This window comes from Falco cherrug, chromosome 6 (genome assembly GCF_023634085.1).
Source record: "Falco cherrug isolate bFalChe1 chromosome 6, bFalChe1.pri, whole genome shotgun sequence".
In the NCBI taxonomy this organism is placed as follows: Eukaryota; Metazoa; Chordata; class Aves; order Falconiformes; family Falconidae; genus Falco; species Falco cherrug.
The window spans coordinates 67,723,912-67,737,182 of NC_073702.1; the positions used below are offsets into that span (position 1 = coordinate 67,723,912).

Here is a 13,271-nt window from a genome sequence, read left to right on the forward strand (position 1 = left end):
TGATAGTTCCATGAAAATGTCGACCTGGTTCTCAGTAGCAATCAAACAAGCACATCAAATATCGGAAATGATAAAGAAGGAAATAGAGGGCAAAAGAGAAAACACCATCATATTAGGAACCCGGGAGTTTATACAGTAGCATTGAATACTCAGTATAGTTCCAGTCCCCTCTGCTCAAAAGCGGTTCTGAAATACAGTTCAGAGGAGGGCAGTAGGAACAGTCAAGGATATGGAGCAGAGCTCAGAAACAATTGAGTGTGCCTGGATCAGTCAGCTTGGAAAAGGGACAATTTAGCAGGCACATAATACAGGTCTACAGAATCATTTGTGGCATGCAGTTGCAAGGAGAGTGAGCAGGGCTTGGTTAGTCATGATTTTTTTTTCTATTACAAGCATGACGAATTATCAAATGAACGCAGTAGGAGTTGAGCCTAAAGCAAACAAAAGATGGTGATGGTTCATGCCACAGGATGTAGATTTGTAGAACCCCTTACCAATGGATGTTGGTGGTGCAAAAAACTTCCTGTGGGTTTAAAGACAAGGTTAAGGAGGAGGGAGAAGCATTGAGGATTATTAACCAACTACCTCATGGAAGAAGTCTCCCAAGCTAAAAATGGTCAGAGGTTGTAAGAGTATTTGAGGGAAATATTACATGTGTTTGCATTGTTCTTACTCTTGTGGGCATCTCTTGTTACTCCTGAGAACAGCTAGGCGGAATCTTGTTCTGAATCGGAATGGCCACTCTTAAGTGGGAGAATGTGTTAGGTTGGCACAGTGATGCCTCTCAAACCTACAGTTTCTATGAAATGCAACTTTTCTGTAGGGTTTTTTTTCAGTAGTTACTTTTAGATTTGTACAGCCTATGCTAATTCAATCTCTTCACTTGAGTTGATTTGCAAGAGTGATTTTGATCCTTGTCAACTATGATGGAAGCTCTTTGAAGTTTTTTCAGAATCATGTCTTCCTCACAGTTTGGATAGTGACACATGTATCAGAGGTCTTAGCTGAGAGTACTGGTGATTAATTCATTTGCATGCTAGCAGCAGATTTTTCCAGTGACTTTAGTTTTCATGGCTTTACAGGGTCTAGTTTTCCATCACTCAAATATTGAAGTAATATTTGCTTTATTTCAGGATGCATTGCTTGTGTCTCAATTTCTGTTGACTTCTTTGGTGCTGTTTCTCTCCTAAAGTCTCATTTTAAGTACTCTACCTGTGTGCATTTTCAGCCTCCACCTCCTCCTCCCAACCTCAGGGAAGCAGAGATAATTCAGATGTTGGGCACAAGCGATGTTACGGAACATACTTACTGAGTATGCATGCCTAAACTCAGATCTGTGAACTACTTGAGAAGTCCACAGAGAATGGAGAATTGCTGTGAATCCCAAATGATAGCAGATGTAGTTGTTTGCACTCTCTTTTAGAAAATAAACTCTCTTTTCTTAGTGTTCAGGGAGCACAGTTGTTTTAACTACTTGCTCAATTTTGCCTCCCTTTCATAGGGATTTGGCTGGTGTGTAGCAAATAATTTTGCCACACAACATTATTAACAAACGCTTTTTTGAAAATATGAATTCCTCATGCTAGTTCTTAATTTGTCTTGTTCGGTTCCAATTTCCTAGGTTATGCATTCAGTGAAGATGGTGAATACTTCGCGTATGGCCTGAGTTCTAGTGGCTCTGATTGGGTTACTATCAAGTTTATGAAAGTAGAAGGTCCTGAGGATCTTCCAGATACACTGGAGAGAGTTAAATTCAGTTGCATGGCATGGACCCATGATGGGAAAGGCATGTTCTACAACTGCTATCCGAAACAAGATGGGAAAAGTGATGGTAAGTATGGCTGTACTAATTGCGTGCTATGTGGAAGCAAAACTACCTTTTCAGCAAATTGGTGCAACAAATAATTAGCTGTGCTAGTTTATACTGAAATAACTAGCTATGCTAGTTTATACAATTAGATGTTGGATTATATCTTGTATGAACCAAGCCTATACTAGATTAGTGTGAGTATCCTGTTGTCTTCCTCTTAAAAGTTTGCTGCTCCTTTACTTTTTCTCTGTGATGATTTACTTAGCTTTCGTACAGGGTGTTATTCACTGGAATCTGATGTCTGGTGACAGCTCGCTTAGATCTTCTCCCCTTATGTGTGTGTGTGGGCATAGGTGAATTGGCTTGGGAGGTTGACCTGATGAATAGCAATCTAGGGCATAAGGTTTTTGTTATTCAACCAGATTAATTCATCTGTGGTTTACAGTGCAGCAACACAAAATGTTTATGCTAGCAAAACTCAAGGAACAACACACAAAATGGAATAAATTGATGAGGAGAGTCAGTAGGGAGGAAATTTTGCAGCTCTTACAATAAAGCAGTGCTACTGAAAAGTTTCTTCTGGAGCGGCGCTCTTCATTAAACCTTGGAGAGTGCCTGAATTTTGCCTCTGTATTTGCTTTTACAGCCTGTCATTGTGCTGATTTGCAAGTTGGATACCCACCTTGTGTATTTTAAACATGTTTGTAGTTCAGCAGCTGAAGTGTGGGACAATGTTGCAAGAACAAAATTAGAAAAGAGTAAATCAAGAAGCACCTCATACAGTGCTTTAAAACATTTTTTTTTATTTTTAGCAAGTTGAAGTATGAAGGTTTCTAGGAATGTTAATCAGGAATAAATCTGTCCTTAGTTGGCCAGGGTGGAGTGGCAGCACAAACATCATTAGAGGGTAGCAGGGATTGTTGTTTTTCTTTGCTTATTTAGTGTTTCTAGAAAGCAAAGCTTGAAATGATAAATCTTCACATTTGGAGAATGTATTATCAGCAATGAAAGGAAGGGGGTAACTGTTTGAACAGGTTTGCAGTGTGGTTTGAAGTTTTTTTGTTTTGGAGGAGGGGTGTGTGTTTGGAGCGGAATGGTTGTAGACTCAAACCATTACTAGTTCTCTGCTGAATTACTCTTTATATGCAAAGGGATACAGAAATTTCCAAGAGTTTTATTTGGTGGTTGTTGGATTTCTTTGAGAACTAATTGTTTTAAATGTCTGCATTTCACTAGGCACCGAGACCTCTACTAATCTGCACCAAAAACTGCATTATCATGTATTAGGAACTAACCAGTCAGAAGATATCCTATGTGCTGAATTTCCTGATGAACCAAAATGGATGGGTGGAGCTGAGGTATGGTAAACACCTTGAAGCTTGTCATCATTATGTTCAGTTTTTCGGATTCTAACAGCTGATAGTAGGTATAAAGTAGAAAACACTTTGTTAAAACATTTTTATTAGTGTTGCAGAGTTGACCGTTGAACTAGTAAGAATCACTGATTAAGAACTGCTGAAAATAAGACTTTATAGTTTGCTTTAAATCAGTCCTCAGGCTTGTAATGACACAATTGCATACCCTTCTTCTTCGCTGAGGACGTTCTGCCTGATACATATGCCAGGACAGAGAAGGATCATTTGAGGGACAATGTGTCATTGTTCTTGTTTCTTCTTAGTCAATGTTGAGCCCCAGCCTTTACTTCCAGTGCAAAAAGCTTATTCCTATGATCAGCATTTCTGGATACTTCCTGCCATGTATTTATTGTATTTCTATGTATTTTTGTGATGTCTTTCCTGAAAATGAAATATGTCCATTCTACTTACTTGAAGAAGGGTGACATACAGGTTAGAATCTGTTAATACTGTGCGCACAGTTGGAGAGTTTTAAGTTTCCCTAGAAGTTTTATCGGCACAAATATGGTGTAGACTGTGTTACTGGAGATGGAACAAGTGACTGCTAGAATTGATTTATTTGGCTTGCTTTGTTGAACTGCTACTCTATTGTGCAAAGTCCCAGTGAACCAAAGTGATAGGTAACCATGCTCTGTTCTTTACATGAATGGTTCAAAAGACCCTGAGTTTTGTAATTGGTGTGTGGTTTATTCTTCACATTAGATTTAACAGTGCTTGATTGAGTGCACTGTTTTAAGTGCTGTTGGAATGTAATGGTGGTCATTCTGTTTATCAGGGAACTGATGTTTTTCCAGTGGATAGAAACCTGTTGTAATTCGTAGTCTCCTAGCCACTATGTTTAGTCAGTACATTTTGTTTCTATGCAGGGTGTCTTTTGGTCTGACACTTTGGATAAATATGAAACATTTTTTAATCTGATTTGGGGTATTCTGTTCATAGAACTACTTTTCCCTGAGTCATTCCATGCTTTTCCCTTTTCTCTCTCACTTCCAGCACATCAGCCCATGAAAATGTTGGGGGTTTCTTCTCTGAGGGCTGCCAGAAAAGAAAGGTTCTTTCAAAGAATTTGAACAGTAGGATCAAAAATGAGACAGTGAGTGAGAATGTGAAGGGCTCCCCAGCAAAGTGACCACACTGAGCTTTCTCTATACAAATCAGACCAACTGTAGGTTCTGTGAGTAAACAGAACTTCTACATAATCTCATCTACTCATGAAACATAACTTTTAACAACTGACCTGAATTTCAGTGTAAACTTGCAAATGGGCTTTGGATTTTTTTTTTTCCTGTCCAAAAACTCAACAGTTCTGTTGAGTTTAACTGGCAATAAAATGGAATTTGGGAATTGTTATCTTTATTTTTACCTAGTTCTGTAAATAAATGGGCTTTCTGTTGGTGACAGATGTCTTGTAGTGATGTATCCACTGATTCACATGAGTGATGCATATTATTATTATTGCTTTGCAGTTTCACGAGCTCATGTACACATGTTGTGAAGGCAAATTCCTTTTCCGTGGGGGAGAGCTGTTGCAGTCTGATTTGTTAGACTATACAGCTTTTTAAGGTAGTGAGAGTTTGCAGTCTTGGATGGTATTAAATCCTGTGGAAATGCAGTCTTCTGTGTTAGGTGTAGAGGTACGCTTGTGTTATAGGTAGCAAAACCTTCTTTGAGATGATAGCACACTAATAGAGCTTTATTTAACCTGAAGAAGCAGGGTTGGAGCATTTAAAGATCAGAAGTGCAGAACCAAGTATGAAGAGGACCATGGAAGAGAATTCATAATACAGTGCTTGCAGTGAGTTAACAAAGAGTTTGCTGGGCCAGGGTGCACAGAAACAGCCATCCTGCATCTCCTCGCTCTTCAGTTGTGAAAGAAAAGCTTGAGACAGCCTTAACTGCAAAAGAAGTATCTTTTTTCTGATACTAAATGCCTTGGATAATTTTTGTGATTAATGAGGATATATAGCCCTTATATTAAATGATGAAAAGATTTTTGGGGTGGGAAGAAGAGACTGATAGTAGTTAACTCTAGCTGTAGAATGGGAAAGTAATAGAATGTTAGCATTGCTGTCATTTCTAAAGTCACTGGAATTGAAACAGCCCCATAAGCATTGGGAAGGTGGGGAGGCTTGTGAGTAGGAAACACCTCACTACTCTTCTGTTCTTGTTGAATAAGTTTACATGGCTGCCCATAACTCTTTTCTTGAACTGTAGGAGGCGTAAACTTCCAGAGATGTTGGTATTTAAGAAGAAATGCTATTCTAAGAAGGAGTGGTAAAGCAGAGATCAACCTCGGTACATAATCGCGAGCTTATCTAAGTGAAAGTACTTTGAAACAGGTTGTGCTGTGAGCTCTAGCTGTAAAATGTGGTGCTGTCATCCTGATACTAATGAAAAATGATTTTTAATGGTTAGGAAAAAACATGTTCTGCAATTAAAAAAAAGCCAAAACAATGCAATTGCAGAATGTGGTTTCATCCTTGTGCCGTAGGCAGAAATCTCATTTTCAGGCCATTCAAACAAGTTTTCTGGTCAATTTCCTTGAAGTATGTGTTTGAGAAAGTGTAAGGCCCCAAAGGAATGGGGGGAAAAATGAAATATCATTAGTAAAAAATCAAATTATATGGCTTATTGGCACTGTCCTGAATATTTTTACTTGGGGCTAATATGCTGCCACAGCTATTTTAAAATACAGCTTTGCACAGCTCAACATTTTATGGAAGTCCACTTCCATGCATTCCTGTCAGATTAATAAACGAATGCTTTTATCTTCCAGGGCCTTGTTGGGCCAAATAGGTAGAGATATTTGGGTTCTCTTACGTTTTACATAAGCTCTAGGGAAGACAGTTGAATTATGGTGTGGGTGGTCTAGTCTCAACTACCAAACCTTTCTCTATAGTGGGACCAGAGCTTGAACTTCCATACTTGGATTTAGAGCAGAATTTGCAGGTCTCACAACTGTTGGGTTGAGGGAGAAAAATGCCTTGCTTGCAAGGCAAAAGGAGATCCTTCAGAGACTGCAAAACTAATAAAGTTGCTATAATATGTCAAAAAAACAAGCAATCATAGGTGTGCTGTAGGGAGTTGGTGTGGTGTGTATTTTCAATGGAGAGAAGAAACTACGTCACTGATTAGGACAGAAGAGGGTTGTGTAAAATTTTGTCAGCTTAATACATTTACAAGACAACATGCAAGAAAACAGCTTCAGGTTTTTTTCCTTATTACACATTCAACACCAGCCTCAAGTATGCTTGATTTAAACAAAATCTGTGGTGCTGAAAATGGTGTTGGCATAAAAATGTAGATACATTTCCAACTCTTCAATTGAATGAATTGCTTGTGAGGGAGAAAAATCTGTTTATTTTTAGGTAGATATATAAGTTTTGAAAAAGAGGCTATCAAATCTTTTCATTAGTCTAGACAAAACATACATATTTCTGGTACAGATTTTAGGGTGGTGGGGGAGTTCGGAAGAGCAGGGATGGAGTTTTTTTGAATAACATCCCAGTAGAGGGCAGTCTGGTATGAAGATTTTTAAAACCTTGGCAGTGTTGTAGCTACTCTGAGAAAAGAGTTTTCCACGCTTCTCTCTTTAAGTGGCATGTTCTTGCTGCTTCTCCATACTGACAGAGCATATCTTTCTTTCGCAGCCAGACTGATATTCTAAAAGTTAATAAGTTATGTAAGAGCTGTTCACAGTTGGTAGTCTTAAAAGTCCCTATGGTACTGTCAGGAATGCAAAGAGGAGAGGACGGAGAGGGTAAGGGGAGCCCTCCCATCCCAATTCTGCCAGCAGTAAAACAAGTACAATTTTTCATGTTACTGTTTTACAAATACTGTGCACAGTCCCTGAATTGACAATTTTATTAATTTTTTTTATGTTTAGAGCTGTCAGTTAACATCAGTGGTTTTCAGCCAGTGAGATGGCCTTGCGAATGAAATTCAGAGCACAGAGTAAGCTGTGCCAGATGTGTGCTGTCTATGGTGTGTTTTCACTTCAGGAACATGGAAGTGGAGCATCCACAGGGGAAGAGTGAGCAGCATGAACGGGAAGGGCTCAAAACATTGTCAGTTTGCTCAAGTGAGACACACTGGAGGATAAAAAAAGGGCTGCGGGAATTTTTCTAAAGCCTTACACTATCTTTGTGAAGGCTGAATCTGGAGTAGAAGCCTACTGTGAATGTCTTCCTACAGCTCTGGCGGTAGTCTGGAGAATTTTACTATTAAGAGACAGGCAGGCAAACTTCCTGGCTGCACATGGGGCTATGGTAGATGGTAATCTCTTACATAGCCAGGTTCCTGATGCTTTGGTACTTTGCAATTAAAAGCAAGCTGAAAGCCACAGGCAAAATAGTGTGTGATGTCTGTCACCTCAGAAGGCTACTGATTTTACTCTGTGCTAGATTTAAGAAAGAGAATGCATATAAATATGTGTGTACATGTTGCTGTGTTCCTCTTGTGATCAAGGCTGTCTCATGTCCTGTTGCAGTTGAAAGAGTCATAAGCACAATAATCTAGGGTCCAAGTCCCAGTTCTCTGGCTTTGGTAGTTCTCCTTCAACTCCAAGCTTTAGCAGAGGCTCAGAAGGATATGGTCAGAATAGAAATGAGCTTTATACCAGCACATTGTATCTGAAATCCAAGTATAAAAAGCCACCTGGAAAAAGGAAGTTGAGTTAATGCTCAGAGCAATTTTTCTGACTTCAGGAATGGATGGATCAGCATGTTATTTACATATAACCAGTTCTGCTTAGAGTCTGTCAGGCCTGCTCCTCAAAAAGTAGTAAGTGGTTTCGGTTAGACCTGATCCTGAAATTATGCATTCATGTGATCACCAATCATTAGGGCTTCTGAATCTAGTTGATTAAACCAGTATGATGCATAGAAAACAAAAGCAAGCATTTGTGGCCTTAAAGTACCAGCTTCAGGGCCCTTGGACTGTGCAGACAGTCCCAAGAGGTCGCTTAGCGAAAGGGAGTTCTTGCTCCAATCCTCATCTTCTCAAAAGACTGCTAGAACATAAAATGTGATAGGAGCTATATGCAAGCTTCAGTGACTTTCTGGCACCGCTGCAAAGACAATGTCAGAACATAGCTTTATGTTCCGTTTATTACAAAAAAATCCCACCCCCCTAAAAAAAATGGTGCTTCTTGATCATTTTATTTAATGAAAAAACTGTTTACTCTTCTAGGAAAGGAAATAGCTTTGCTTTTTCTAATAGTTAATAAAAGTTGAATTTGAAAGGCTGGGAGTTTGCAGTGGGTTGTCTTTGTTGTGCAAGCAGAACTGTGTGACATGGGAGCATGTGCACACCTGTGATGTTAGAACACTTGAGGCTTTTCGCATGGCATAATTGCTGTCATCTTTACTAATTAAATCTTTCAGTAAATTCTACACGAATTTTTACTTTTTCCTCTGTAGAAGCCATGTGCATTGTGGTTTTTATGTTCAGTATTGTACTTGTCTGATAGGAAGCTTTAAAATACTGATTAATGCAAGGCAGGTAATGTCTGCATCAATCTGAAATTCCTTGCGTGTAGATTCTTCTTAGTCAAGTCATGTTCAAGTTCAGTAGTGCTAATGCCAAAGTCTTCGTACGGCATGTACCTAAAGTCTAGGAAGTAACTGCTGTCATCAGTCTGTTTTATTGTGGGCACTGGGTACATTCCTAAATGAATATTAAAAAAAATATTAAAAAATTACTCAGTCACTCTGAGTGGTTTTAAACTGTTACATATGTAGCATATACTGAAAAAAGAAGTAGCACTGTTCAAGTGTAGCTTATTGATGCTGTGAGTTTTTAATTCCTGGTTATTGATGCTATACATTTCATGGTTGCATCTTTATTGCCACCCATCTTGCCTTCTCAGGATAGTTTCATGTTCCCATGACTAGGTATACAGTGTCCAGTTAGTGATTTGACCATTTGGCTTTGAGTCTGTCTGTGATTTTTGTGAGCTTTGTTTTTAATTTTTTTTTGTATGTGATTAATTTACTCTGTTTGATTGTTCCATATGCAAAGGGCACTAGTACATGAGAATCAGTACTTTGACCTGCATGTGCAGTTATTTTACAGGTTGTAAGTTATAATGGTGTTAACATCTGCAGTTGAAGGAGAAGTCAGTTTCTTTTCCTCAACACAGGTATATTAATAGCTGAATTTTACTTGTTTAATTTTTTGATATCTTGGTATGCAGAAACAAATTATACAACGATCAGGTTTTTTCTACCTTTATAATAAAAAGGGTAAAGGTAGTAAAACTTCTAATTCGCTAGCTTAAAAAGGAGTGATGTGTGTATATATAGTTGCCTTAATGTAATGTGCACTCAAAGGGTTCCTATTTGTGAATTAAAAATAGAGAGCTCTTCCTTATCCTGAATTTTGCAGTGGCGACTACCCAGGTAGTATTCAAAGAACTAGCATTAATGTTCGCTGGGATTACTGTCATGCACTTTACTTGGAAGCAAAGCACTTTAATGTCTCTCCTATTGAAGTTTTAGTTGAGGAGTAATACATAAAGTCAGGAAGTCTGAAAACCTGACAACCTTCTGCTATTCATTCTCTTTTTTTTGTTGTTGTTGTTTAATTATGTATGAATTTTTGGTCTGAAATGTGCTGCTAGTAGACAAAAATATTTAATTTCACTTTTGCTGTGGATTCTACTAGATGGTTATTGCTGTTATAAATGCAGAACTCATAACCCTTTGGTGCTCCTTATATGGCTTGTATCATGAATTAACTATATTTTGTAATGAAAGAAAAAAATCTTAAGTATTTAGAAAACTCCTGTTACTTATTAGGCTTTAGATAGTTTTTCTTTTGCTATTCATTGATTTATTGAATTTACATGTAAACCACTTCATCTCTTAATGTTTTTCTAAGCAGTGGTTACTTTTCATCAAAATGGAGAGAACATGTAACATTGAAAGAAAATTGCTAGTAAAAGCCAAAAAATACTCCACTATAAACCAAGACTTCTCTATAAAGATTTTACCTTGAAGAGTTTGATCCTTGAAAGACTAAACAGACTAGTACTTGGGAGCACAGCTATTGTAATAATATTTCTGTATGTTTGTATGGTGTGAAGATGGTCACAGCAAGTATTTCAGAAATAACAGATCAAACAGATTCAAAATTGCCAAGTGACTGCACGGCAGCAGTGAAACTGCAAACTGTATACCAGCATCAGCTCTTGGAAATAATGCTTCCTTTACTAGTGCTGAGTTAGGGATTAGTCCTGTGCTATGCCAATAAAGTCATTGTTATGCTAAAGGTTTCTAAAAGCTCCAGCTGAAAGGCTACAGGATTTCTTCTGTCCTATTTTGACAGGACCAAAACTTCATTTTAAGATGTTCAGTTGCTTTATAACCTCCCTATCTTTTACTTGTGGGTTTGTTTGAAATGGTAGAAGTTATTTTAATGAGAGAAATGTGCACTCACTAGAATATTACAGATCTCTCAGAAATTCTTGAGATGCGTTTCCTTTTCAGCTTGGATGTGGAAAACCAGGATAATTTACTTATGATCCAGGCTGTCAGTTCTGAATTACAGCTGTCTCCCTTATGCTGAACCATTCTAAAATTTGAGTGAAACGCTGGTATGAAATTTCAGTTCATAAGTTTGTGGGCCAAAAGCAAGGACTGTAGTTCAGCTCGTGAAGAAGATGTAGCAGCATAAGAATAACCCAGATGATAGTTGGGAAATCCTGTTTCCTTTTGCCATTCTGAAACCCAGACTGTTGTCTGTTTACAGTATAGAAGAGTCAGTGGTGTTCAGGCCGTGATCACACATTCGTCACTACTGCCATCTGAGCTGCCTTAAGCAATCTCTGTTCCTATTATATATGTTTCCAGCTGCCTGGTGCAGTGTGTTAGCTCAGCCATTTGTGCAACTGCACAGTGAACTGACTGAGATACTAAGCTGGCAGAGGGACAACTTCATTCTTTTTCTTTTTTATTGGGTTTTTCTTTCTTTTTTTCTTCTTCCCTTCTTGGACTCTTCATTGTGGGTTTTTTTCCTGGATTCTTCCCCCCCCCCCCCCCTTTTTTTTTTTTAAAAAAAACACATTATTTTTTTCAGCTGGATAAGCTCCCCAGTCTGGTTTACCTCGCAAATGGTAAATGCTTGTACTGACATGACTAGGGGAATGAACTTCCATGGATACAAGCAACCATAGTAGTAGGAAGAGGTAGAGATTGAGACCACATAAGCAGGTACTGCTGCCAATATTTTCTCATCAAACTGCAACTTTGCAATGTGAATGTCTAAATCTGCACTATAATACTAAACATTTTAGCATGCTGCAGTCAGCAGTTTCTTGTCCTGTTTCTGTCAAGTTCCTTTGGGTTGTAGAACTCATGGACGCAAGAACAACTTTAGTGATAACTAGAGACAGACCTAATTGGCATCCTACCAACAATAAAATATGCTTTGGTAGTTCTTACTTCAAATTAAACATAAACTGCTATCAACTCTTCACTAGTTTAGCTGGGAATATGGAGGACTCACGAGATGTACTCAGATTTGCTGTGATCAGAGGTTCTGAATTGCCTTTGCAACAACTTCATCAGAAATTTGTGAATAAGTTCTTTCTTGGGTAAAGCAAGCAGTCTTCTGTTAACTGTTAACTCACAGCACCAAAAAACAAGTTTATGTGGGTTCTGACTATGACTGAAATAATTTTGTGTATCATACTCTTGAGTTTAACTGAAATTTATATTTGTATATATCACTTTCAATAATTTAACACGTTTGAGGAATTGGCAAGGTAAGGAAGGAAACTTGGTGCTTCTACAAGTATGAGCACTTGTTTAAGCAGCATATTGTAGTTACTAGTTTAATTAAAACTGACACCTGCAGTTAGTGTTTGTCTAAAAATACTGAAGATGCTTCTTTCAAAAAAGATCACCTCATCTTCGTTTCCATTTCTGAATATACTCCCATCTTGGAAAGAGGTGGCAAAATGTCTCAATTTTGCAGGCTGCCCTGTTAAAGCTATTTAGCTGTTTCATATATTTTTTTATTAATTTTTTTTGTCCAGTAGGAATATTAGGTGTTCTGTTTGCCTTGTGAACTTTCAGCTGTATGGACTTTTTCTAGTAATATAATTAGTTGTATTTTTGTACAGGCATTTTTTCAACAACTTGGAAACACTCATTTGGGTTTGTGGATTATTTTTTTGTTGTTGTTGAGGGGTCTTTGGTTGTTGGGGTTTTTTTGTTAGTGTTCACATACTGAGATTTTGCTCTGTATTCTACAAAATTCCCTTCTTGTGTCTTCAGGACTGTGGCTCTGAGTAGCAGCACAGTTAGGATGCAATTCTTCTGAAATTTATTTTGCATAACTAATTCTACAGATATTTTGCACAATTAATGTTACAAATATTAACCAAAGTAAATCTAAGTAGTAAATAGAACATACAAATTTTTTTTTGAAGACATGTTTAGAGCTAAATGAAAAGTTTCCAGAACTCAAGATTCGTATTTTGCGACTAGGGGTTTAAATTCTAGGAAACAGCCTTCTGTATCAGGTGTTAATAAAACATCAAAATCTGGTTATTTTGGAATATGCTGAAAACACCTCAGTCAAGAGAGGAAAACTTCAAGTTAATGACTTCTTGTTACTTCCTGCCTTTCTTTGATAGACTTGCACTTTCAAAAGCTTTGCCAGGAAACAGTGTATTTGCAAAGCCTGAGTAGAAAGAAGGATTCATTGATGACTTTATGAACCAGCAGATGCCATTTTGGAAATTTTAGTGTGTGTATTTATAAATGTGCAAAAGCAAACCATGAAGCTTGATCAGAAAACGTATAATGTGCTTGTAGCTTTTAATGTTAATTTAACAGTAGCATTAGATTTTTGTGTGTGTAAACCTAATGAAAATGGCAAAAATGAAAACTCCATAAGCATCATTTAGTTTGCCACAATAAGCAAAAGTACCCTTAAAATGACTGGCTTGGTTGGTTTCTAAGAAATTTCATACTGCTTAGTCTCAGAAAACACACCTTATTAGTTCCATCACTTGAGAACTTGAGGGAAAATCTGTT

The 13,271-nt window shown here is 37.8% G+C and overlaps 1 protein-coding gene across 1 annotated transcript in view; it reads left to right on the forward strand.

The window, feature by feature from the left end:
• The window catches only part of PREP (prolyl endopeptidase), a 113,523-nt gene that overhangs the window by 13,056 nt on the left and 87,196 nt on the right, over positions 1–13,271 (forward strand). The window contains exons 5-6 of the mRNA XM_055713766.1: positions 1,622–1,831; positions 3,047–3,168. Of these exons, the coding sequence (XP_055569741.1) occupies positions 1,622–1,831; positions 3,047–3,168 (332 nt within the window). The remainder of the gene's footprint in view (positions 1–1,621; positions 1,832–3,046; positions 3,169–13,271) is intronic.